Source organism: Macaca fascicularis, chromosome 10 (genome assembly GCF_037993035.2).
Source record: "Macaca fascicularis isolate 582-1 chromosome 10, T2T-MFA8v1.1".
Taxonomy (NCBI): Eukaryota; Metazoa; Chordata; class Mammalia; order Primates; family Cercopithecidae; genus Macaca; species Macaca fascicularis.
Window position 1 is genome coordinate 29024450 of NC_088384.1, and position 27536 is coordinate 29051985.

General features: G+C 49.0%; 1 protein-coding gene and 1 long non-coding RNA gene across 15 annotated transcripts in view; one reads left to right on the forward strand and one right to left on the reverse strand.

The window, feature by feature from the left end:
* Window positions 1-610: 610 nt before the first annotated feature.
* The window catches only part of SPECC1L (sperm antigen with calponin homology and coiled-coil domains 1 like), a 147439-nt gene continuing 120513 nt past the window's right edge, over window positions 611-27536 (reverse strand). For all 14 annotated transcript variants that reach the window (XR_012418956.1, XR_012418958.1, XR_012418955.1 and 11 more), the window contains 3 exons: window positions 6085-6201; window positions 5112-5171; window positions 611-3326 (listed from right to left, as the gene is read on the reverse strand). Coding sequence is in view for 11 of the 14 variants with exons in the window: in XM_065522425.2 (XP_065378497.1) it covers window positions 3237-3326; window positions 5112-5171; window positions 6085-6201 (267 nt within the window). In the remaining 3 variants the exon portion in view is untranslated. The remainder of the gene's footprint in view (window positions 3327-5111; window positions 5172-6084; window positions 6202-27536) is intronic.
* On the forward strand, window positions 15438-19993 carry LOC102133503 (uncharacterized). The gene is made up of 2 exons (XR_281201.5): window positions 15438-15577; window positions 16312-19993. It is a non-coding gene; the product is annotated as an uncharacterized lncRNA (long non-coding RNA).

A 27536-nucleotide genomic window follows, 5' to 3' on the forward strand; every position in this document is an offset into this window, starting at 1 on the left:
GGAGATAGTGGCACACACCTGTGGTCCCAGCTACTCGGAAGGCTGAGGCAGGAGGATTGCTGGAGCCCTGGAGGTTAAGGCTGTGGTGAGCCGTCATTGACCCCGTCTCAAAAACAAAAACAAAAACAATGCACAGAAAAAAAGGTTTATCTGGTTGCCTCTGGGTAGTATACTTTTCTTCTTATTTTATACATCCTGACAATTATTTCCAAGATGATACATGCCTCGAAACAAACAAAACCCCTCCAGACACATTCCTCTTGTCCCTGGGGAAGGCATGTGTCCAGGATATGTAGGGGCTTCCACTCTCTTAGGGGCAGCTCTGCCACGGTCTCTGGGGTCTTGTCATCTGTCACAGAACCCCAGTGGTTACAGGGCTCACTGTCCCACAGCCCCAGGCCACACGGTGATGTGCTGTGGCCCAGGGGAGACCACCCGGGACTCCTGGTCAGGATCTTCCCACATGAGGAAGTGTGCCTTGGGGTAGGGCCACAGGCTAGCTCAGAGATGCCCTCCTCTCCACAGCCAGTCCCAGGAGGCAGCTGGGTTCTGGTTTATGTGATGCCAGAGGGACGACAGGGAGGGGAGGGCAAGCTAGAAAAGCCCAAGCTTGTTGTTTCAGCCATTTTAATACATTCAAGAATATTTACCAGAACAACATTTAAAAGTATCGTTAGTCCACAGAAGCCTGGGATCGAGAGAAATAGAAATGCAACTGGCCCTTTTGCAGTAAAGCTTGTGCTTGAAGGGAGAAGAGGCAAAGTGGCTTCCTGGAGGCTTCGTGCCAGGTGCCACAGGACTGAGAGCATCTCCAAATGTCACTTTAAACATGTGTGAGCATCTATAGTCATTCCTAAAGCCCACAGTGTTCTAAGGATCCTATTAGATGAGGCAAAAGGCAATGCTTCTGGAACCCTCTCCCCTGCAGCTCTGCATGCAAACCTTCCCCAAGGAGGGGCCCAAGGTGAGCCTCTAGATAGGCGGGGCCAGGCCCTCCCCATGCCCACCCTCTTTCCCTGTTGCTGACCCCAGGCCTGATGCTGGACCCATGAGACTCCCAGAGGGAAAACACAGTTACAGCCCATCCATCCATGGCCACCTTCCTCTAGAAGATCCTGGGGATCCCTACCCCCTCATCCCATGATGCACGAGGGCTGGGCTTGCATGGCCAGCAAAGGATAAAGTTGGGAACTGCAGACCCGGGGAAGTCCCCTCATTCTTAGGGCAAAACAGCCCCTAAAGGACAAAATAAATAAACCAAACCATGACCAGTCAGCTGGATCTGGACAGGTGGACTGGCCTCTGTGAAGGCAAATGAGAGCAAAAATGGGAACTGAGGACACCTAAATGGAGAGACATATAAAAACAGTAATTCTCACACGAACATTAGTGGCTCATGCCAATAGCAGAGCTGGCCATCAACAGAGGAACAGCAACAAGAAGACAACTCAGACGGGGGGACTGGGCCAGGCGTCTGCGGGGGTCTCTGCTATGCTCTGTGGCATGACTTTGCCTGCCTGGCCTCTCCTTAGCTGAAAACGGGCATTTCACCAAAGGGTATCCAGCTGGTGGCAGCAGCCTGAGCTCCCAGGCTGACGTCTGGGCAGGGCTGATGGGCAGTTCCTGGCCATCTGGTGACCAGGTGTGCTGGCAGCCGCACCCACATACACAGCCCCTTTCATAATAACCACATTCTAGGCTACGCAGGCATGTTAAACTCCTGGTCTAGAACATCGTGCTTGAAGCAGACCCCTCAGCCCACAGCCGGGCTCGCTGGGCCTCCTGGGAGCCCCTCATTGCAACCAGTCTGTGGGGCAGTGACCCGCTTCCACTGGTGGCTGGTCTTCCTCATAGTGCTTTGCAGGTGCCACACACAGTTGTATTCTCAAAGCTACACGTCTTGTCTGGACATTGTTCAAACCAATAGCTGCTGCATTAGGCACACGGGAGATCTCTATTCCCAAAAAGAGCTGTTGAGTTCCAGCCTAAAAGCATCTCCAGTGACCACCTTTAAATAAGGCTTTGGTTCAAACGGCATGGACCCAGCACCTGGGGAGGGTGGGCACGGGGGGCAAGGACCCAGTAGCTGGGGAGGGCAGGCATGGTGGCGGGAGACAATTCAACCACTGAGCCCTGAACGAGGCCCCTGCCTTGGCCATGGAGGGCAGTGGCTGCCCTCACAAGAAGAGTTAAGGCACTTTCTTAAACTCTGGCCTAGGAGGATGATGTCTTAGTGACTCAGTGAGTTTAAATGACACTGCCTGGGCTCCCTAAAGTTGTTTACTTTTCTCCTATCTCCTGCTTCATTCCTTGCTCTCACCATGCTAACGTACAGATCTTGTTTAGATGTCTATGCTTATTGAAAGAATGTAACTTTGGTACTAACAGAACAGGAGCGACTTTTTCCAGTATTGCTCATAACAAAACAAAAATCTTAACTAGAAAAACTCCCTATGATGAAGAAATCTAAAGCCAGAGCTGGGACTCCAAACCCCTTCCAGGATGGAAGACAGGTCGCAGTCTCCAGGCAAGGGGACCGTGGGACTGCTTCCTGCCAAAAAGCCCAGCCGCGCGAGAGCAGCAGCAGCACCCCCAGCCCCGGCACGCCTGCACCACGCCCTCTAGATACTCTCCTAGCTCAGGCTGAAAACGCCTGGATTGTGTCGGCCGGGACAGCCCCGTCAGGTGTGGGGCAGCTGACCCGTCTGTGGTGACATGCTCCTCCGAACTAGGACAGTGAAGGGCCCAGGGCGCTGGGAATTGCCAGGCACTGACTCTCCTGCGTTCTCATCAGTGCCGGAACCCACCCCAGCCAATAGTCAGGAAGTGCCACAGCCGAGCCTTCATCAACCCCAGTGAGTTTCCCACAGAACTGAATCCCTTTTCCCAAGTTCAGCTGTGCATGAAGACCTTTTTGTTTGGTGCCCTGGAGCACTAGTGTAGTTCAATATTCTTTTCAGAAGGAAAACTCCAGCAGCCACTGGCCTGTGGGATGTGTGCTGAGCCCACATGACCTGAGTGGATGGGTCATGTGGGAGGGGCCCTGGTGGGAGCTGTGGGCCACACGGCTGAGTTCTGCCAATACGGAAGCCCCAAGCTGGAGGCTCACACGCTGCGGAGCAGCTCAGAGTTGGAGTTGCTGGAAGCTTTACAGGGGTGCGTAGCTAATGGCGTTGGTGTCGCTTGGTCACTGTGGAGGGGTACCCCCACTATTGGGGCGGCTCCTCCCAGCATGCTCAGGTTTCAAAGTACTTGTAGATCGCCGTCACGTACAGCATCACGTTCTGCCAATCGGGCCGTTCAGTCCGTACCATTTCATTAATGTCCTGACAGACAAGGAAGAGGCTTGGTTAGAACTGCAGGTCACCTCCAGGCTGTCCCAGTGGGCTCTGCCACAGCAACATGGGCTTCTGGGGTTGGATGGGGTCTTGAAAGATTTTCTAGGACTAATTACATGTTTTTAAAGCTTGGTCAAGAGCACCTCCTCCCTGGGCATCAGCATTGTACCCAGGCCACCCACCCCAGCCCCAGAGCGACAGGCAAGGTGCCTCCCTGCTCACGGCTCTGCAGAACGGGGTTTCGTCCAGTCTGGGCGGGGGAACTTCCTCCCTCCTCCCCGCACCTGCCTCTTTTCTTAAACCATTCCTTGGGAGGCCCTTCTGAGAGCCCTTCTCAGCCCCAGGCACTGGCCTAGGAGAATTTTTCTGTGTCGGAGGTTCCCAGAACCAACTCTGATGGCTTTCACCATGGGCAACAGTCTGAAATCATCCAAGACTCTGCTCTGTGACTGTGCTCTGCTGAACGCCAGTGACCTGTGACCGGTGAACTGATGTTGTAGGAAAACAAACTTGGGAAACCGTGGACCCACCCCCATCCCACTCCAGTGTCTCACAGTCTTTAACACGCGACAGAAGGCCTCAAAAAGTGATACACTGCTGCTGCTGAGGGCGTGGGGAGTGTCCCAAGGGGCCGGCCTGAGCGATCCTTCCCTTCCCGTGGGTGAGGAGCACAGGACGTGCGACTGAGCATGCAGGATCAAGAGGGCGCCCTTGGTGACTTGGTGCAGAAAACGAAAACCTGTCTGGTCAATTCAAGAATCTTGACTATAGAAGCTTTTGAGGGTGGGAAAAAGGCCTGCTTTTTAATATATCGGAACTTTACACGTGTTGTAAAATATTCAGGAATGGGGAAATATTTAACTTATTTTTCCCTGTACAACAGTTGAACAGAGGCCACCCTAAAAAAAGCACATTTCCAGGGATTTAGATGTACCTGTGGCATGAACACTCTGAACATGGGTGTAAATGCTTCTTCACAGCACCTCCAGTTGCTGCAAGTTAGGGTGGGGGCACGGGGATGAGGAGGTAGCCCTGGAGGGCCCCAGATCTAGGACTGTTTGGGGCTTGGCCTGGCCTGTGGGCTCTCCGCCCTTTCTGAACATCCCCTGATGGTCTGTGTGTACCGTGCAATGCTGCAGCACTCAGTTTACTTCATAAAAGTGTCTCTGGGTGTAGAAGCTTTGGCTTTGGATTCGGACGCTGTGTTTTCTCCCGGGAAGTCGGGCTCGGCAAGGTAGAAGCGTGAGAGGCCTAAACCTGAGAACACGCCGGGTTTCCACACTTCTGTCCTGTGAGCAGTGGCTCCCCACACCATCACGAGGAAGTGCAGGAGCCTCTAAAGCCACCTGCCTTGGCTGGGAGCTGCCTTGCTCTCTCCCTCTAGATGGACAAGGCAGAGGGACCTGCTGGCGTAGTGTTTTTGACAGTGAGATTTATAAACGTGACATTTTTCTTCTGACCCAAGGGATTCCCTTATGGAAGAGGAGCCATCCCAGGTAAGGTTGGCTGGGCTCATGGTCTCAGGCCTCCCACCCTTTCAGGGGGATCCTCAGGGCGTTTTACGTGAGATAAAGTACTGGGCGCCAGGATGCAAGATCCCACATCTGCACCCACCCTTAATGGGACCCTCCCTTGGCCCCAGAGCACCCCGTAGCTGCCTTTTATCAGGCAGCCACACCGCCCCACGCCCACGAGGATTCAGCTTAAACAGGACTGAACTCTTCGTAGCCAGAAGGAGGGCCCTGCCAGTGACTTAGGGGCACAAGGGCTCACCAGTGTGGATTTGATGCCAACACTTTCAGCTGCCTGGAAAGCCAGCATGAAGTTCCTTCTCTGTAAAAGAAACCATGTCACAGGAGTGCATGAACAAGGCACGGAGAAAGTCACGTGGTCTCCACAACGGCCTGGGACAGATGCACACTTACCTCTACCTGATGCCACAACAAACCTACGCTGGGAGCCTGAGCTTCTGCGTCTGCAGCAAGTACCCTGCACTAGGCCCAGCCACCCTCCCCTCCCGACCTGCTGCAGAGTGACCCACCAACCCCTGTTCTTTCCTCACTCCTGAAGAATCCCACTTCTGACGCACCAATGCTATGGCGCCTGAACAAGCGCCCCCAAAAGCTAGTTAGGAATACTCATCAAATGAGCTTCCCCCACAGGGATCTTCAAGGCTTGTCTGCAGAGCTGGGGGCTGACATGGGGGAAGCAGGGGACTGGGGCGGGAGCTGCAGGCCTGGATCCTCTCCAGTGGTCGTCTGGGCAGGGCTTCTCCCTGACCCTGTCCCCATGCCCTGGAGTGCACAGGGTTGGTGTTTCTTGCCAGTTCTAAGGCCCACAGTGCAGAATGGGCCATGGAGTGACAGCCCTCCTCAAGGTGGCAGGAGGCTGGCCTGGCCTGGTCAGCCCTGCCAAGAAGGCAGGAGCACTGCCTGACTACTCCTGCCTTGGCCCCCTCCTGGTGAAGCTCTTCATCCTAAATGTAGTCACTCAGGAACGACTGGCTGCTCCCACCAGGAATGATATCGCTTGGGGAATTCTGAACCAACCAAATACTCCACACAAGGTGGGTCAGGGACTGGTGGGCTCAGCATGAATGACCTGATCCAGAATAAGACCCAGCTGGCACGAGGCAATCGCAAGCCAGCGCTGTGGCATGTGACCTGCTGATGGCAGGCACTGCCCTTGGTTCTCAGCCCTCCAACCCTGTGAGGTGGGTGCCAGGAGCTGGCCCTCCATGGCTTACCTTATCCTGGCTGTTCAGTTCTTGATATGGAATGTGGGCAGGGAGATACGTATGCAGGAGGGCACAGAAAGCCAGCCCATCGTTCCAGCTGCTGCTAAAGTTTGTAATGTCAATATTCTGAAGGAAAGGAAGAAAAACATGTAACCAACACATGCTAGGACCCTCTTAGGAGATGCCAAGGAGGACACAGGAGGCCTCAGATCCTGCACGGCCTCCAAAATACAAAACCAAACCCAGGGCAGGGCGGGCATGTCCAAGGGCTACCTGGTACCTATGACTCCCCAACCCGTCCCACCCACCAGCTGTAGATGGCTGCCCCTGCATGGTCACGCCTGGGCCTGGTGTAACACGTGGCATCTTGCTGACTTACTAGTTGTTGCATACAAAGAGAGGCCCCTAGGCTGCTGAAGCTGGCCTCTACCATGACCTGTTGGGGTGACAGTACAGACCAGAGGACATGGGTGGTAATCAATGACCCTTTTTTTTTTTTGGTTTGTTTGAGATGAAGTCTCACTCTGTTGCCAGGTTGGAGTGCAGTGGCGTGATCTCGGCTCACTACAACCTCCACCTCCCGGGTTCAAGTGATTTCTCCTGCCTCAGCCTCCCGAGTAGCTGGGACTACAGGCACGTGCCACCATACCTGGCTATTTTTTTTTGTGGTGGTTGTATTTTTAGTAGAGACAGGGTTTCACCGTGTAAGCCAGGATGGTCTCAATTTCTTGACCTCATGATCCGCCCACCTCAGCCTCCCAAAGTGCTGGGATTACAGGAGTGAGCCACCACGCCCTGCCAGTAATCAATGACCTTTAAAGCACCATGTATTAAAATACAACTCATTCTCCATTGGTTGTTATAGCACGTAAAAGATCCTCCAAGTCAGGGTGTATCTCAAAGTGTGCCCACACATGAAGATACCTTCTGCCCTTTTCATTGCAACGACACCTGCTCTGATGGATGGTGAGAAGCCGAGAGCGACAACATGGCCCCCTGAGCATTGGTCCAGGCCACGCACCACATGTACTGGAGACTGCTGTAGTGTACCCCACCACACACTCGTGGTTAAAAAAAGTTATCTGAAAATACAGGTTCGCTTACAGATGTCTTTGATGAGGCAATTTATTGGTCTGATTAAATGTCTTGATCCTCTGTGAGTTGGTCTTGTTAGAATCTGGTGTGGGGAGGTGGGATGCGTACAGGGCTCCTCAGCCCTGCAGGCTGTGGCCTCAACTCTGCCAGGGAGGAGCATGGGGCACGGGAGTGGGGCAGGGCTGTTCTGTTAAGAAAAGTTATGACTCAGCCTGACAACCCAGATCAGGGACTCTAAGCAAATACTTGCAGTTCATCAAAAACCTCTGCAATTTGCTGCTAGGCACGTGCCTGTGGTCCTAGCTACTCAGGAGGCTGAGGCAGGAGGATCCCTTGAGCCCAGGAGTTCAGGGCTGCAGCATGGTATGACTGTGCCTGTGAACAGTCATTACACCCCAGCCTGCCACCACAGTGAGACCCCCCATCTCCGAAAAAACACACAAACCACAAACCAAAACACCTCTCTAACTTGAAGCTGTCACCATCTGACTGCCCCCATCTTGCATTAGGAGCCAGTTAAGGCTGGCTGTGTGCTCTCCATGCCAACTCTTGGGGAACCACCTCGACTTTTTAAAATTTTTTGAGACAGGGTCTCTCTGTCACCCAAGCTGGAGTGGAGTTGGCTCACTGCGGCCTTGACGACCTCCTGGGGTTAAGCAATCCTCCTACCTCAGCCTCCTGAGTGGCTGGGACTATAGGCTGGTACGTGCTACTGCATCCAGCTAATTCTGTTTATTTTTTTGTAGAGATGGGGTTTTGCTATGTCGCCCAGGCTGGTCTGAAACTCCTGAGCTCAAGCAATCTCACCTCAGCCTCCAAAGCAGTGAGATTACATGCATGAGCCACTGTACCCAGCCTTGACTTTCTTTTAAGGGGCACCTTATTCCACATTTTAAAGTATTTGTAACTATAAAAGGAATACATAATTCAGATTTTATTTTTACTTTTCTTTTTTTTTGAGACAGAGTCTCGCTCTGTCACCCAGGCTGGAGTGCAGTGGCGCAATCTCGGCTCACTGCAAGCTCCGCCTCCCGGGTTCACGCTATTCTCCTGCCTCAGCCTCCCAAGTAGCTGGGACTACAGGCGCCCAGCACCACGTCCAGCTAATTTTTTGTATTTTTTATTAGAGACGGGGTTTCACCGTGTTAGCCAGGATGGTCTCGATCTCTTCGTGATCCACCCGCCTCGGCCTCCCAAAGTGCTGGGATTACAGGCCTGAGCCACCGCGCCCGGCCTTTATTATTAGGTTTTAAAGAGATAGGATCTCACTCTGTCTCCAGGCTGGAGTGCAGTGGCATAATCATAGCTCACTGCAGCTTTGAACTCCTGGGCTCAAGCCTCCCACCTCAGCCTCCCAAAGTGCTGGGATTACAGATGCAGTCCACCTTGCCTGGCCCAGAGTATTTTATCATATAAAATATTCTGCAATTCAGCTGGTATGTAGCCTTTACCCTTATTTGCAAGAGTCCTTATGAAGATGAATCTATACATTTCAAATTTCCTAATTAATACTTTATGCAGACACCACAAGCTGAAAAAGAACACCTCCCCACCACCCTGTCCTACTTTCATTATTTTACGCCACCTTCAACTGCACCAAGAGCCAGCCTCCTAGGTGACCGAGAAAGCCCAGATTTTACTATTCAAGGCAAACTGTCCAGCTCCTGGGGAGCATTTTATCCTCCTCCCGGGAACGAGTGATTCACAGAACAACATTAACACTATGATTATCATTATATTATTAACTATATCTGTATAGAGTCTTACAAAGCTTACAAAAGCACTTTATGAATCCTGACCCCTCTTTATATACTGTTAGGACCTAACACCAAGTCAGGGACCTGTGGCTCAGAGACAGGGGCAGGTGGAGGCCACGGGAACCCAGGCTCGGAACTGCAAGGATGTGTCCGACCCAGCGAGGACCCAAGTAAAGCAGGCTGGGCAGGCCGCCCCCGCAAGGGAGACCATCAGTCCAGCCTCACAGCTCTAGGTGGGTGTCCTCACAAAGCAGCAGACCACGTGGAGGAGCATGAGGCTGACTTCTCATCACCTGCATCATCAAAATGTATTTATTGTCTGGCTCCTGACTGCACGTACCCAGAACGCTCCAGTGGCTGTGCAAAGCATGAGCCTTCCAAAGGACAGCAGCACCAAGAGTTACTTTCATAGGCCATTTCCTCTCATTAACCTAACCATCTGCTGCTTCCAGCTTCTCTGATACGACCCAGAGACACTGTTATAAACTGCTGTGAGGAAAGTGACCAGATTAAGGAACAAGGAAATGCAAACCTGCCAAGAGTCGCAGGGGAAGGTGGCAGCAAGCCTGTGGTGGCTGGTGTACCAACAGTCTGATCTGGCTACCTCAGAGTGTGCCACCAGTCATTCACTGACATCAGCCCTCCCCAAATACCTGGCCCAGGTGAGAATCCTCTCTGCCTCAGTAGTAGTCCTCACACTTTCTGGCCACGAAGACGCAGTCCTGAGAGTAAGACCTGCTACATTCCCAAGAGGCCTGGCCCGCCCTCCATGTGGCTCTCTGCTCTGGCCATGATTTAACAGTTACCACCCCATAAAGGGTTCTGAAGACCTAATGAAGAAGGTGCCTTGTGGCAAACAGGGCTTGACAGTTACTGCTGACTGAAGACCCCTGAACACATGCACACGCATGCAATCTCATCTCTTTGATCTCATCGGAATCTCAGAAAGCAGCTCTTTACGGAGGAAACTAGGACCGAGGGGAGCGCTAGGCAGGCGGCAGGGAAGACAGGACAGGACAGGAACCCTTGCCCCAGGCATCCTGTGAGCAGTACTCACTTTCACTCTCACAGTCACCCAGAGCAGTCTGGAAGGAGGGTGAGGCTCCGAGAGGCCAAGATGCTCACCCAGGCCACAGAGCGGGTCTATGGGATCATTCAAAGTGAGGTGTATTATAGGAGGATGGGCCTGCTTTCCTTTAGTCGTCTAGGTAAGATTTCCTAATGCTCTGTGCACCTTTCCACAGTGAAGTCAGTCTAGAATTGGGGTATGGAGAAGAGGCAGGAATGAAGTATGCAAGACATGGAGAATGGGCTGGGACTCACTTGCTCCATAACTGGCAGGGCCCACTACAAAACGAAAATGCAAGGTCCCCTTGCTCAAAATGCAAAGGAAAAAGTCTATCAAAGGTACTAAAAAAAGAGCCAGGTTTAAGGGACTAAACGGTTGATGAAAGAGGCATCCTGGCAGGGAGAGGGGGCCAGGAAGCTTCTCAATAACGTGTGGAGCTCTGTGCGAGGCCAATGGCAGCGCCTGGCCCTCAGAGGTCACATTCACTTCTGGAGGAAAACAAATCTTCACTTCCTGCCGCAGCCGCCCCTTCTGCTCCCTGAAATGCAGGCAGCTCTGGCAGGGTCGCGGACGTGCCTGGCCTCACTGCCTCACAGCGCCTGGAGGCAGAGGCTCCTGTGTCCCATCCGCCTGGCTGTGGGAACCCCAGCCTTCCCCCTCCACTTCCTCAAGATAAACCCAACACCACGCCGGGGAAGAAGCTGCTGCTTCAGCACCCCTGCCCCACCTGGAACCTCTGGGAAGAGAGGCTTCATTTACAAAGCATGCCACAGTGACCTGAATCGGAGGAAAACAATGGCTCCTTCAGTTCCAGGCTGAGGAAGTTCACGTTTGAGTACCTGACAACAGAAATTTCCTATCAATACAACTAAAGCCCAAAAAGAAGGCTGGCTGGGGGCCCCACCTCCCTTAACCCTTGGTGGGCTGGAGGGCAGCCAGGCCAGGCTGCTCCACATGGCTCCAAGGCACCCTACGTGATAAGCTGGAAGCCAGAAAGTAGGGAGTCCAAGTGAAGCCTGAGCGCCTGCTGGCCGCTCTGCCTCCTCCCGCATCCAAAGAGATCATGTGGGGAGAATGAGCCAGGCTCTGAAAAACGGGTTCCTCCAGGGAAGTGAGGAAGAAGCCTGCAACCCTCTGCTCCCAACATCACTGGCTGTTGCATGGTTTGAAATGTTCCAGGCTGAAAAGCCTAACTGCTAATGAAGTCATATTGACTAAATCTAAGAACAACGAAGCTGGGTTTTCGGAAGGCAGGGTGCAAGAACGCCAGGCAGGAAGGCAGGGAGCTCCCCTCCACATGGCTACCACGGCCTGTTAATATTATGACAGGATCAGTATCTTGGAGAGGAATCACATGAAACAACAGAAAATCGCATGGAATCACCAGAGAAATGGCTTCTCCCTTCCTCAGCCAGTCAAGACCCTTGTTCCGCAGGTGGGAACAGCACCCAGTGAGGCTTCCTCCAATCCCTACCTGCCAGCCGCCACCACTCATACAACCCGCCACCACTCATACAACCCACCAGCTATTCCCAAACCCAGACCACAGTGGGCTCCGGGCTGCCAGGGGAGCATAGGGAGAGACGAATGATCCCACAGACCAGCTCTGTGCTTGGCCTCTCGGAGCCTCAGCCTCCTTCCAGACTGCTCTGGATGACTGTGAGAATGACAGTGAGGTACTGCTCACAGGATGCTTGAGGCAAGGGTTCCTGCTCTGCCTTCCCTACTGCCTGCTTAGCACTCCTCCCCTGATCCTGGGGCCCTCATCAAGTGTCTGCAGGCGGCCCCCAGACCTGCCTCTTGCCATCTGTCCCTCATGCCTCTGCTCCATGCCTGGACCCCACAGAAGAGCCTGGGAGCAGCCTGGTGCTGTCTCCATCCGCATGAGGTCTGGAACTAAACTTTCTGTTGCTTTCTAAGGTGGCAACAGGTACAGGCAGGTGAATCTGCCTGCGGATTGGTGGCCCCTGGAACTTGTGATCCCTACCTTCCCAGGAAGGCTGAAGTCACCCTGGATCTTCTTGGCAATTGAGGAAAAAAGCTAAAGCTTTTATGTCTTGGATAAAAACAACTCATCACCACTAGTATGAAACTTGGGGGCAGGGGTTTGAGCCAGGTTTGACACTTCCTGGGCACACCACCCTGGCTCTCTTGGACTTCAATGAGGCGGGTGTGCAAATCCCAGCCCACACAAGATGACGAGTCCTCAACCCTTTCTGAAACTGTGATGTGCTTTACACATGTAAGGTATTCTTTTTTTTTTTTTTTTTTTTTTTTTTGAGACAGAGTCTCGCACTGTTGCCCAGGCTGGAGTGCTGTGGCGCGATCTCGGCTCAATGCAAGCTCCGCCTCCCGGATTTAAGCAATTCTCTGCTTCAGCCTCCTGAGTAGCTGGGATTACAGGCGCCCACCACCATGCCCGGCTAATTTTTGTATTTTTAGTAGAGATGAGGTTTCACCATTTGGTCAGGCTGGTCTCAAACTCCTGACCTCAGGTGATCTGCCCGCCTCGGCCTCCCAAAACGTTGGGATTACAGGCAAGAGCCACCGTGCCCGGCCTGTAAGGTATTTTTAGGGTTTAGTTTGCTTACTTTAGAGGAGATAGCTGCTGTGTTGCAGATGGCATGAGTCCAAACCAGAACACCAATACGCAACAGAATCACTGAGAATGTCCCTAGGCTGCTCCTTCCTAGAGCCTTGCTCTTGGGCAGTGGCCACAATTCTGCTGACCCTTATCATTTTCATGTGACCTGTAAACGTCCACCTGCCTCCACCGCTCCGTGTGTTGCTGCACATGGAGCAATACCAGTGCCCTGGTGTGTGGTTCCTTCCTTCCCTCCCTCTCCCCTTCTCTCTAAGAGGGTTTGGATGAGGAACTCAGATAACAAACTAGCTTGAAATCCCAACTGCTGGAAGTTCTCACTCAAAACACAATGGTAGGAAACATGCTCTACAATCACTTGTTTCAAAGCCATTTGGATGCCATGAGGCAGAGCTTTCCATCCTGACAGGAGGGCCATGGCCGCCCAGTGTGTGGATGTGTTTTCTGCAGGCCTGCAAAGGTCTTCTTGGGATTGGCATACAAACAGAAGAATGAAGGGCCTGGAGTCGTGTTCTTCCACTAACAGTAACAGAGAACCTCCACCTTGGAGAGCAGGAGACACAGTGACACCCTAAAATCTGTGGCCCCAGCATGGAATCCACAGGAGGACATGGCCATGGCCACAAATCTAGGGACAGCCTGTGGGAAAGGGCAGAGGGCCTGGGGATGGGCTGCTCTTTTTGAGGACTCATTTGCACACTCAATGAGTCCTCACCTGGGGTGTCCTGGGTAGGCATCTTGTTGGACAGGGCTGACACGCGGACTTGACATGGGCCAGGGCTCAAGGAGGTTTAAAGGGAAGTGTGGCTGGACTGGGGTCAGAAGAACAGCCAGGAGCAGGGGGAGGAAAGTCAGAGGCCAGCTGGTCAGTGGCTGCAGAGGTCCATATCAGGTTGGGCTGGAGTGGTGGGTGGGAGAAGGAGTGCTCCGGAGATACTTGGCAGCTAAAGCAGACTAGACTCGGCAACAGACTGGCTATGAGGAGGGATAGCACATGCAGTGCTCGGGATGGGCCTTTGGCTTCTGTGGGCAGAACCAGACGCTGGTGGTGGCCTTCACAGGGGCAGAGCTCACTGGAGAAAGGTGGGCATTGAGCAGATGAGGGGTGTGTTTTTGTCACCTTAAGTTCAAGATACCTTGGAGAAAACCAAAGGTGTTTGCTTGGTGGTACTGACACGTGAGTCAGAGGAGCAGTGCAGAGACACAGAAAGTGCGGCATCATCAGAGTCCTGTGTGGGATCCCCTAGGGATGGTCACAGTAGGCCATAAGCAAGAAGGAGGCCTCGGATCCAGCCCTCAGAACTCCAACAAGTAATGGCCATGCTGAGAAGAACAGCTTTTAATAGAACACAGGGAAGGGCCGGGGGGTTGGGGGGAAAAAACCGGAAGGCAAAGGAAGAGTGTATTTAAAACAGGAGAGAGTGGTCAATGCAGCAGTGATGTGGAGAGGCCACAAGGACTTCCAATCTCCTGCAGTTAGAAACATATGAGTTGCCATGAGGCATTAGGAGCAATGGCGAATAAAGAGAAGAGCAGTCACAAATCAGTTCTGTGTGCTTTTTAAAAAAAGAGAGGGAGTCTCTCATTATGTTGCCCAGGCTGGGCTTGAACTCCTGGGCTGAAGGGTTCCTCCTGCCTCAGCTGCCCAAGTAGCTGGGACTCTGGGCACGTGCCTCGCAAATCAAATTTTCAGAAGCCAGAAGAGCATGGAATTAGACGAGCTATAACGGTGTTACAACTTTCACAGATATCCCTTCTTACAAGTTTATTTCACAGAGCTTGCCTAGAAACGGCATTTCTATTCTGTAAAAGTGGCGCTTTCAGTGCGTAAGGAAAGTCCTTATCTTCCAGGGGTTTCCCTCTGAGAGAAGGCCATTTATGTTTTGCTGAAGAGCGGAGGGGCTGGAGGGTCAAGGGCCTTCCACTCTGCACTTATGTCCTGATTCCTACAGAAACAGCTTCTGGTGGAGGCCAGCAGAGTCCTTTAAAGTAAACTATTCTTAAAGCCAAAACTCACACTTATTAGAGGGGAAAACGCACACTAATGGAAGGAATTTCTATTGTTCACTATTCATGGGCAACAGTGCCAATCTCTCTATTATTTTTAAAAGGTTAATTTTTTTCTTCTTAGAGACATAGAAAACATATTACTTACTAATTATAATGCAAGTTTCTTACTGAGGAATTCAGATTTTGCATTTAGTTTTTTCAGGTCATTTTAGAGATAATTCCATGTTTGGATTAGGGTCGACAAAACAAGAGAGATGACATGTGCCAGAACAAACTTTCAAAACGGCCTCTGCACAGACTCAAACAAGAAGCTCTGCCCCATTTTCTCCTAAGGGCACACGTCCTTCAACCAGGAAATGTCAACTAAGAGATGTGACAGGGGACAGACAGGGCCTGTTTCACAGTGCATTTGGTGTCCTTTCTACCCTCATAAAGACTCCTGACAGCTTCCCCCGCCAAGGGACTGGCTGGGTGGTTTCCACTCACTGCTTTTTGACCAAGGATGGAAACCCCAACTGTAGATCTGACCCTGCCTTCTGTCTGTGGCCTTAGGGTGGGATGTGAAAGCCAAGAGATTATACAAATCTCCACAAAAAAGATTAAAAATATGTCATAAAAGATCTCTAAATGTTTTAATTTGTTTGAAGTTTAATTAAGGGCCATAAAATATATTCCCAAATACCACATGCTCTTTAAATAGTTATTAAGGTTCTGGTCTATTTAAGGAAATGCCACTTTTATGGGCACAGGGCAAGAAGCCAAGGGCTCTGATTCATCGCTCTGCTGACACATGCAAGCATCCACTTCCTCATGCCTGTCTGAGCCACGCAGAGTGCTGTCCCCAGGTCCACACTCAGGCAGAGGTGGTCCTCACTGGTCCTCCAGCTTCACAAGGGCACTACACTGTTGAGCTGCAACCCGGTGCACTCAGAATGAAACCTGCTGGGGATCACAGCCCAGCCTCATGAGGTAAGAGTGAGTTACTCACAAAACCCTGGATCACGGCGCCCCCCCTCCCCATACTATGGGGCAGAGTTTGGGAGCCTGAGTCAGGTGGGTGAGGTTCCTTTTCTGCATAGTATGGTGGGAGAAGACACAATGTCTGAAAGACAGTCAAAAAACCATCAAGGCTGTTGATTGATATCTCTGGGTAGTGGCAGTTAAACACAGGATGCCCTGGGAGTGATGAACAGGCACCTGCCTGGGGCCAGTGGTGCCTGCGAGGTAACCTGGCCAGGTCCTCTAGCTGCTGATCTAAGGGTGCTGCCCTGGGGACCACAGTGCTCATCTCTTCCCTGAAGCAGGGCCAATCTCTGCTCCAGGTCAGGGGAGGGGAGAGAAGGGAAGGGGAGGGAAGGGGGAGGGGAGAGAAGGGAAGGGGAGGGAAGGGGAAGGGGAGGAAAGGGGAAGAGGAAGCAGCACATTTTCAGGGAGAGTCTTGCCCGGCTCATCATGGAGCCCAGGTGTTGGTACTTACGTGGTAAAGAGGGAGCAAGAAGGGAGGCAGGGCAGGAGGCCGAGGTGCAGCTGGCAGCCTCTGGAGACAGGCCCTGCACATCTTTGCTCTTGATCTAATACAGACCCTTAATCCTCACTGTGCGCTAGAATCACTGCAGAGATTTTTGGGGTTTTCCTATGCTCGCCCCACGGCAGAGACGTTCACGCCGTGGTGTGGGCGAGTCAGGGCTGAATTTTCTTTACAGGTCCCCAGGTGATCCGAGTCCACAGCCAAGAGGAAGGCTCGCCATTTGAAAACCTGAAGGTAGGTGTTAAGTACAATGGGGTGGTACATCTAAAATGTGACATTGGTGAGTTTATGGTGATACCTACAAAGACACACCCAGCCTGGCTTGGAAACCACTCGTGAACCTTAGTGCTGGAAAATCAAGGGAGAGGAACAAGTGCCTGATAGAACTTTTCTGACCAAACCATAGTCAAGGCAGCTGAACAGCTGACAAAGGGGTTTCCCTGTAAAGAGGAAGCTTAATGAAGGAGTGACAGAATTACCCAGAATTACTGACCTCGTTATCAGAGGCAGTGACATCACAGAAAGAGGCAGCCAGTCCTGCTGCGAATGGACAGAACTCCACAGCTGAGGTGTTTCTGCCAAAAACATAATCAGATCTACCCTCCAGCTCTGCCTACCAGTTTATACCACAGACAACAGCATCGGGAAGGAACCAACAGAATCTGAAAATGTGGGTCACTCTATAGGATGCACAATCAATCCCGTTCCTTCAAAAAGAAACTGACAGGAAAAAAAAAGAAAATTTACGGACTGAAAGAGACCTAAAAGAGACATATTATCCAAATGCAATGTGAGAATCCTGTTTGGATCTTAATTCAAGCAAACTGATTATGACACAATGGGAGGAGTGAGCTCTAAGTGTGGGGTGACATTAAGTGGCTGGTGTTTGCTTCTGAATCCTCCTGGTGGGCGTGGTGACAGCACCCTGTGCTGATGACTTGTCGCTAGGGGTATGTACAGGAGGGTTGTTTTACTATTCTAATGACTTTAGTGCATACTTGAAAATTTCCATTAAGAACAAACAAACATGAACTCGATCAACAAGAGAAAGACAGCCCAGTTGCCCAAACATAAAAATGAGCAAAGGACGTAAATAGAACATTTCCCCAAAGAAGATATACAAATAGCCAACAAGCACATGAGAAGGCTCAACACGGTTAGTCACTAAGGAAATGCAAATCAAAACCACAATGAGATGACACTTCACACCCATTAGGATGGCTATTATTTAAAAGAAAAGAAAAACGAGGTGAGGATGCAGATACTGGAATCCTTAGACATTGCTGGTGGGAATGGCAAATGATGCCGCTGCTGAAGAAGAGTTCGGCAGTTCCTCAGTAAGTTAAACAGAGTTAACACACGGCCCAGTAATCCCACTCCTCGTCTATACTTCAAAGAACTGAAAGCAGATGTTCAAACAAATACCTGTACAGGAACGTTCCCAGAAGCACTATTCACAAAACCCAAACGGTAGAAACAACCCAGATGCCCACCGATTGACAAATGAATAAATATGGTCTATCCATACAATGGAGTATTTTTTTGGCCATAAAAAGGAACGAAGTACAAAATATACGCTACAACGTGAATGAATCTTGAAACACTATGCTAAGTGAAAGTTAGACACAAAAGGCCACATATTGTATGATTCTATTTACATGAATATCCATAGTCAAATCCAGAGACAGAAAGTAGACAAGTGGTTGTCAAGTGCTGGGGAGGGGAAGGAGCTGACTGATGAATGGGTAGGCGGTTTCCATTTGGGGTGATCTAGTTTTGGAACTAGGTAGTGGTGATGAATACACATTGCAAATGCACTTAATGCTACTGAACTGTATGTTTAAAAATGATCAAATGGCAAATTTTTGTTATATGTTTTACTCAAATAAAAGAGGCTGCCAGATGTTCTGAAGTATAGTTTATGCCCAGTAACTCTATACACTAGGTGGATCTCATAAGCAACTAAATTATCCTGGAGTGTTTACTGAGAAGTTACATTAAAACTCAGATGATGCAGGAGCATGGGTTCTATGAGAACTTATTATAGCTCTACTTTAAAAATTTTAAAATAGGTGTATATTTCTTAAAAATAAACAGGCAGCTAAGGGTAGGAGGCAGGGTATTAGTCAGCTTGAAACTGAGCACCTCTGGTATGGCGAAACGAACCTGATATATGTCATCCTCTGTAAATGGCTAGTCCCGAGAAAGGGAAGCCATCCCTGATTCTGTGAGAGAAGCAGCCATATTTAACCACAACTACGTTGCCCATATGCTCAAAGTAGCAAGCACACTTCTCAGATATAGCTTCAACTATATTGAAGCTTCACAAAAACAAAATCTATAGTATAATATGTTTTGGATTGAATATGCTTTAACTTTTTTTAGTCAAATGAACCTGTTTTGAGGGGACAGTTCAGAATAAATTGGTCAGCCAATGTCACCCTAAGAGATAGTGATTAATGTCCCCATAACCCCCTCCAGAAGGAGACGTTTCATGGAGAAGCACACAGGAATCATGATGTCTGCTTTCTGATAACTCAGGAAACTGCCACCAGGCAGAGATGGGTGTCAGGCAGGAGCCACTGGCTGGGTCACAGCTGATTGATGAACTCTGAGCATGTTGTGAGCAGTTTTATTAGCAGCTTGGGAAAGAATACTGTCTTTTCCCACAGATTTAGTTTAGCTTTGGCAGGGGTATTACTCACTAAAATGCACTCTCAACTGAAAAACACCCTCGCGGAAATCCTCAAGCAAGATCTGCCCTGGCGCGTGCTCTGAGGAATGGACTGGGTGAGGGAGGAAAGGAGGTAACGGCACAGAGTCGTGTCCTCATCCTAACCCCCAAAAGCTTTCCTCGCCTCTTTAGGGGAACTGGAGTGTTTGAGGAGAAAAAAAATAGGCCTTCCAAAACATCCAGGGGGGCCTTCTTTAATTTACCCTCACGACAAATGTCACCAATTGTGTCTTCACGCTCAAAGAGATGAATGTGGTGGAATCTGAGTGGTGTCACTAGCCATGACTTACAAAGAAACCCTGTTCAGATGCCTTCTCTGAGAAAGGCCTCTTTAGTTTATGCTAGAACCTTGTGGTTACAGGAAGAAGCTTCAAGGCTGACTCCTCAAGGCTGACTCCTCCTCCATTTTAAGTCCTTGGAAATTCTTTATACTGATTGGAAAGCCATGTCTCTGTAGATCACTGGAAAAGCAGAGTGGTGTCGCTGAAGTATCCTAGGTTTCAAAGTCCCATGGATCTGTGCTTTGATTGTTGGTGGCACTTCGTACTGCCTGTAGGACTGTGAGCACACCGTTTTTAACTTGTATGAGTCTCACTCTTCTCATATGCACAATGGAAAAAATAATGAATGAGGAAGATTTGACAAAATGACATCTGTAAGGCCCTCCAGTTGAAGCTCAACACATCCTGTCCTCTTCTCCCCCAATTCCTGCTCTTTGCCCCTGAGATGGTGTTGATTCCACTTTCTACGACACAAAAGTGTGAAACACAAGATTGTACCCTTGGCCCCAGGAGAGGCCTCTGAACACCAGAAGACAACTATGCTGGTTCCTGAGTCCCTTTCTCTAGTCAGTACCCCCAAATTTCAGGACATCTTACCATGTGCCAAAGATGAAGATTTGATGGCTCCGCGAGCAGCCACAGATAATTCTGTCACAGGGTCTCCAGGGTGTGGACTGCAATTTACTGCACTTATATGACTCTGCTTCTCTCTCTTAGGCTGCTCAGGGGTGAGCTTAATTTGACCAAGTGCTGAACGGTAAACTTGGCACACTCTTTAGGCAAACAAAGGTTTGCTGAATAACATACTGGTGTAAGAAAACTGCATCCAGAAGCAAACTCCAGAGAATTTAAAGAGAAAGAAGGCCGGAGGCCGGGCGCGGTGGCTCAAGCCTGTAATCCCAGCACTTTGGGAGGCCGAGACGGGCGGATCACGAGGTCAGGAGATCGAGACCATTCTGGCTAACACGGTGAAACCCCGTCTCTACTAAAAAATACAAAAAACTAGCCGGGCGCGGTGGCGGGCGCCTGTAGTCCCAACTACTCGGGAGGCTGAGGCAGGAGAATGGCGTGAACCCGGGAGGCGGAGCTTGCAGTGAGCTGAGATCCGGCCACTGCACTCCAGCCTGGGCGGCAGAGCGAGACTCCGTCTCAAAAAAAAAAAAAAAAAAAAAAAGAAAGAAGGCCGGGCGCAGTGGCTCAAGCCTGTAATCCCAGCACTTTGGGAGGCCGAGACGGGCAGATCACGAGGTCAGGAGATTGAGACCATCCTGGCTAACATGGTGAAACCCCGTCTCTACTAAAAAAAAATACAAAAAGCTAGCCGGGTGTGGTGGTGGGCGCCTGTAGTCCCAGCTACTTGGGAGGCTGAGGCAGGAGAATGACATAAACCCGGGAGGCGGAGCTTGCAGTGAGCTGAGATCCGGCCACTGCACTCCAGCCTGGGCGACAGAGCGAGACTCCATCTCAAAAAAAAAAAAAAAAAGAAAGAAAGAAAAAAACATGCTTCACTTCTAAAAATGACGTCTGCTAAAATATATGAGGACACTTTAGAAAGCAGACAGGATGGGCAAAGAATGTATCTGGACTCATTCAAATACTAATATTTGAAAAATATAACCTATAACAAAGGATATAGTACCAGACTGAGACTATAGTACTTTATTAATTTAACACAGAGCAAGATTTAGACCACTGCATTGATGGTGAAACCTTATGCACTTTCTGAATGCATCATTAGTCTCTTGGTACTGGTATTTCAGAGGAGTATCACCCACACACCTCACCCTCCAAGCACCTGACACAGGCTGAGACAGAATGGGAGCCTAGAAGGACAACTAGTCTTCCCTGGCACAACACTTCCTATTTCTGAAATCACAGGCAGTGCATTTAGTCTGACCTGGGACATCCAGGCCATCTGAGTATAGCAGTCTGGATGTGAAATGCACCATGGTCTTGCAGCAGCTTAGGAAGGAAATGATATCAGGAAAGAGATGCTCAATATAGTGTGCTCACCTTACGATGAACTTATTTTATTGCTTACAGCAGGAACTGAAGCATTCTTTTCAATCTGTCAGTGTATTAGTTTCTACACCTACTAGATACTGTTTTGGCAGAGGGAAAATGGCAAAACAACTAAAAAAGGTGCACACCTGTGGCACCACCCTCCTGTACTTCTCTCCAGAGCCCTCAACTCAGTGCTCAATGGTTTACTTACTTTTCCTTTAGCGCAATAAATAATGAAGGGAAACCACAAAATACTTTACTTTGGACCAAATATGGAAGAAAGTGACTGACAGGGCTGTCACCAGGACTCCAGAGAAGAGCCAGTGTTCAAGCACACCAGCCCTGCATGGCACTTTACTCCTGACCCCATACTTATTTTTGGGGGTTTCATTTTACATACGAGTTGGTTACCAGCTTTTCTTGCTGTTGCCTTGGAATTAAAACACAGTAGGGTACAGCCAGATAAAGAGCATTGAGGACCCTGTGGAGGGACACAATGGCAGCAGAAGTACAGAGGCCACGTGAAACTCAACTTCTATGCAGTACAGTAAATGAGTGTTTTTAATCACAAACTGGAGTGTTGAAAAGGTTATTCCCTGGAAAAGGCATAATTTTAAAAGACCTGGAAATAATAATGTTTCAGAATTAATCTTGAAAGTTCTTTGAGGCTGGGGGTGGTGGCACACCTGTCATTCCAGCACTTGGGAGGCCGAGGCGGGTGGATTACCTGAGGTCAGGAGTTCGAGACCAGCCTGACCAACATGGTGAAACTCTGTCTCTACTAAAAATACAAAAATTAGTTGGGTGTGGTGGCAGACGCCTGTAATTCCAGCCACTCAGGAGGCTGAGGCAGGAGAATTGCTTGAACCTGGAAAGCGGAGGTTGCAGTCAGCCAATGCACTCCAGCTCGGGTAACAGAGCGAGACCCCGTCTCAAAAAATAAAAAATAAAAAAAATAAATAAATTAAAAAAAAGAAAAACGCAAAACAAAAAACAACAATAACAAAAAACCAGAAAGTTCTTCATGCTCTAGACTGCATTCTGTTCCTCCTTGTATTTACCTCTCTGGTTGTGCACAGCAAGTGTTAAGTACGTATTTCATGACTGGTTTAGAGCATTAAAAGAAAATTTTCCACAAGTTTAGATGCCTAAAGGAGAGAACTAGCATTGCAAAGATGCATCTGTTGACAGTTCCCTGCAGGAAGTATAAACCCAAAGAATCACTCTGTCATTTGACACCCAAGGCCAAGAGCAGAATTGTGCCTTACTTGATGACTTGAGGTCTAACATCCAGCCCAAGAAGATCAAAGCCTTTTTTTTTTCATCCGTATTTTCTCTTGGCCAGGCGTGGTGGTTCACATCTGTAATCCCAGCACTTTGAGAGGCCAAGGGGGGATGGACTGCTTGAGGCCAGGAGTTCAAGACCAGCCTGGCCAACATGGTGAAACCCTGTCTCTACTAAAAATACAAAAAAATTAGCCAGGCGTCGTGGCACATGCCTGTTGATCCCAGCTTCTTGGGAGGCTGAGGCATGAGAATTGCTTGAACCTGGGAGGCAGAGGTTCCAGTGAGCTGATACCACGCCACTGCACTCTAGCCTGGGCGACAGAGCAAGACTCTATCTCAAAAAAAGAAAAAAAATTTCTCTGAAGAGTACTGAGATAAAAAGTGTGGATCCCCAAATCCTTTCCTTTGCAATCCATGAAAATGTCTCTTAAACAAATCTGCTCTTCTTCCTCTGTCTTTTCTGGAGCAGCTGTCATTGACCCTGATGAAATATCCCTTCCTTGGAGAAGACATGTCCTCTTCCTTTCCCCTCAGTTCCTCTCTGGTATTTTGGGGCATCTAGTATGTGTCAGCGTGACCAGGCTGTTTTAAAGGTGCTCTTAAATCCTTCACTCTATCACATGCAATCTTCCCAACTTAAGTCCACAGGGCAAAAAGTTCACCTCAATCTACACCTCACATCGTACTGGGAAATGAACTCAAAATGGAAGAGACCCAAATGTATAAAATTATACTTTCAGGGGAAAATCGTTGTGATCTTGGGTTATGCAAACATTTTTTATTTACAACACAAAAACATGTATGCTTCATAAAAGAAAAAATGTATAAATTGCATGTCATTAAAATTAAGAATTTCTGGCCAGGTGCTATGGCTCATGCCTGTAATCCTAGTACTTTGTGAGGCTGAGGCAGGTGGATCACCTGAGCCCAGGAGTTTGATACCAGCCTGGGCAATATGACGAAACCCTATTTACAAAAATTCAGAAGTTAGCCAGGTGTGATTGTGCATGCCTGTAGTCTCAGCTACTTTGGAGGCTGAGGTAGGAGGGTTGATTGGGCCCAGGAGTTCAAGGCTGCAGTAAGTGATGACTGTACCACTGCACTCCAGCCTGGGTGACAGAGCGAGACCATCTCAAAAAAATCCCTCAAAACAAAACAAAACAAAAACAAAGAAGATATATGGTGGCAAATAAGCATGTGGAAGATGCTCAATACCATTAGTTATTAGGCAACTGCAAAATTAAAACCGTGAAACAGCACTACACATCTTTTGAATGTCTAGAGGCTGACCACACGGTCTTGGCAAGGATTTGAAGGACTAGAATTCCCCTTCACTGCTGGTGGTAAAGTGACAGGGTAGAGCCAGTCTGGAAGACTACACCTACCACATGATCCAGCAGCTAGTCCACTTTTCAGATGTCCATACGCATATGCAATGGACTGAATACTCCTATTTCCCCAAATTCTTTTTTTTTTTTTTTTTTTTGTTTTTTGAGACGGAGTCTCACTCTGTCGCCCAGGCTGGAGTGCAGTGGCGCGATCTCGGCTCACTGCAAGCTCCGCCTCCTGGGTTTACGCCATTCTCCTGCCTCAGCCTCCTGAGTAGCTGGGACTACAGGCGCCCGCCACCGCGCCCGGCTAATTTTTTGTATTTTTAGTAGAGACGGGGTTTCACCGTGGTCTCGATCTCCTGACCTTGTGATCCGCCCGCCTCGGCCTCCCAAAGTGCTGGGATTACAGGCGTGAGCCACCGCGCCCGGCCTTCCCCAAATTCTTATGTTGAAATCCGAACCCCCAATGTGATAATATAGGGAGTTGGGGTTCTTTGGGAGGTAATGAGGTCATGAGAGTAGTCTCCATGAATGGGATTAGTGTGCTTTTAAAAGGGACCCCAGACAGTTCTCTCATTCTCTTTATCTCTACCATGTGAAGACACAAGACGGCAGTCTGCAACCTGGAAGATGCCCTCATAACAATCCCACCATGCTGGCATCCTGATCTCAGACTTCCAATCTCTAGGCCTGTGAGAAATAAATATCTGTTGTTTATAAGCCACCCAGGCTATGGTACTTTGTTACAGTCGTCTGAACTAAGACACCATACAAACACCTGCACGTGAATGTTCGTAGGAGTTTTACTTACAATAAGCAATAACTGGAAACAATCCAAATGTCCACCAGCAGCTGAATGGCTTAATAATTGTGGCATACCCAAAAAATGGACTAACACGCAGGGAAAAAAGGGAAATGAGCTACGGTTACACACAATGACATGAATGAATCTCAATGTGCTAAGTGAAAGGAGCCAGAACTCCCCTAAAATTGTACACACTACGATGATATTTATATAAAATTATAATAAATACAAACAATATACAGCAACAGCAGATCAGTCACTGTGTGGGGATGGGGGATGTGGGGGAGAAGCAGGATGATGGGAGTACAAAGGGGCAAGAGGAAATGTTCATGGTGATGGTGTGTCTATCATGTGGTGATAGCTTTCACAGGTATATATATGTGACATATATGTATATGTATGTCAAAAGTTATCAAATTGTAAACTTTAAATATACACAATTTATTATATGTCAACTATACCTCAATACAACTATTTTTTTTTTTTTTGAGACGGAGTTTAGCTCTTTTTGCCCAGGTTGGAGTGCAATGGCGCGATCTCAGCTCACCACAACCTCCGCCTCCTGGGTTCAAGCGATTCTCCTGCCTCAGCCTCTAGAGTAGCTGGGATTACGGGCATGCGCCACCACGCCTGGCTAATTTTTGTATTTTTAGTAGAGACGGGGTTTCTCCATGTTGGTCAGGCTGGTCTTGAACTCCCGACCTCAGGTGATCCATCTGCCTCGGCCTCCCAAAGTGCTGGGATTACAGGAATAAGCCACCGCGCCTGGCCCTCAATACAACTATTAGAAAAAAGGAAGCCCAGGGCCACAAACACAATTAGGTACCGCACCGTCTCTCTCTGTAGAGCTTTTTAACTGAATGTAGTACAGGTGTAAACCATGGCAGAACTGGATACAGTCCAGGCACAGTCCAAGGGACCCCGGTGAAAAGCTGATGTCTGATGGAAGATATCCCGGGTGGATGCTAACTGGCAGATAGTCATGCTGTATGTTCCAGGGTATAAGCTAAATCTTAGGTGAATCACTAGAAAGCACCACTGCTGCACACACACCTGGCTTACATCATGTAGCATTCTTCCCCACACCAGCACTTAACCTCACCCTCACATTGCCTCATCTACCCAGATTCCCTCTCATTTGTGAGGCAACATTAAAAAAGCATCATAAGGTTCCTTCAGGTCAGTGTCACATTATTAGCTTCTCTAGTTACTTAAGTAAGAGATAACAGTCTCTGTGGCAGATTGGATTTTCCAAAAATGACCACAGCAGTATTTCTGGCCCCACATCCTCTTCAGAAGTCTGCTATGCCGCATCAAAAGGTGGCGCCTATTTCCTTCCCCTTGTAACTGCCCTGACAAACAGTATGGTAGAAGAGATGCTGCGTGGCTTCCAAGACTGTGTCATCAAAAGTGGGGTGGCTTATGCCTGTCTCTCTCTCTCTCTTGACAATTGTCCTTGGAATGTGGCCACCACATTTTGAGGAAGCGCAGGCCAAATATGGGAGAGGCTGCATAGATAGTGCTCTGGCCACAGGTCTAGTGAAAGTCTCCGCCAACAGCCACCAGACCTGTGAGGGAGGGAGCCATGAGCTAGTTCCACCTCCAGTGGCACTGAGCTGAGTAGAGCGGAGATGAGATGAGATATCCCCACTAAGCCCCACCCAAACTGTAGACTCAGGATATAAATAGACGTCATTATGTTAAGCCATTAAGTTCTGGGTGGTGTTTATAGATAACCAGTCTCCTTTCATTGAATCTAAAGAGTGCATTCAGAAAGGAAACTAGTTTCTCTCTCCCCCGCCCTACGTTGTCTAATGGCTAATTACCCTTCCCATAATCATTTATCATGACGCAGCAACAGGGCATCTTTACAAATAACCTGCTTCTCAAATGGAGAGGTCACCATAAATTGCCAGAATGACCTCAGGCTAAACTCATTTGTGAAAATCCAGAGCAATCATGTATCTAATGAAATCAACCTGTTGAACTCCAACTTGTCTGTGGAGGCCACATCCTTATGTTGTCATCCCATCCAAAGTGGATGAAGCACAAGAAAACAATGATTTCTCATGATGCAAGAAGTCAAGAACTGTGCCTGTTGTTTGAGATGATATATAAAGATTATTTGACCCAGAGAATTTAATGATTCTGCTTTTAGCAAAATAATTAAGCAGCTCTTGAAAATGTTACTTATCTGATTTCTGTATCTCAGCATTACTCAAAATAAAAATACCTACTTATTGGAAGCTTACTGAAGAGTCTGGGACACTGCCGTGGAGGCTGGATAGCTCCGTGGAAAGAGCCAGCGGCTGGGAGCTTGGAGATCCAATTGTATGGTCTTAGGCAAGCATGGCCCCTTTCTGATTTGCAGATGTGAAATGGAAGCCCTAGGTTTGTGATTCCTAGGGGCTGTCTGAAGTCAGACTTCCTCTAACTTCTGAGAATGGAATGTGGGTGCTGATTCACATGAAGTACTTCACATTTTATCTAAGGAAATGCATCCTGAGACAATTATCTTAAAGCTAACCAAGAGCATTGGCAAACAAACCATTTTATTACATTCAGCAGGTTTTCTCCATGTCATTAGTGGGAGTTAAATGGAAAAAGAATGCAAGAAAAAGGAACAAAACCTTGAGCTAAAGGGAAGACAAACCTCTGGAGTTCCATTCAAACTCCTCAGGCCTGCCCACCTCCACCACCTCCAGTAGCTCATCTAGCTGGTGAAGTAACAAGAGGTACATCCAAGCTACTGCTGTTGCTGCCAACAGACCATGCCTCCGCCAGGGTGCCATTCCTAATTATCTTTTCAAATCCAAATGTACTGGTCCTGAATGCAGCTCTGAAAGATGCTCACAGTGAGGGAGTGAAATGAACATTTAAGGACTGGTACTGTATGTGAGGCCTCCACTCCTTCCCCTGTTTAGGAAGATCTAATTTGTGTCAGCCAGGGGAGAGAAG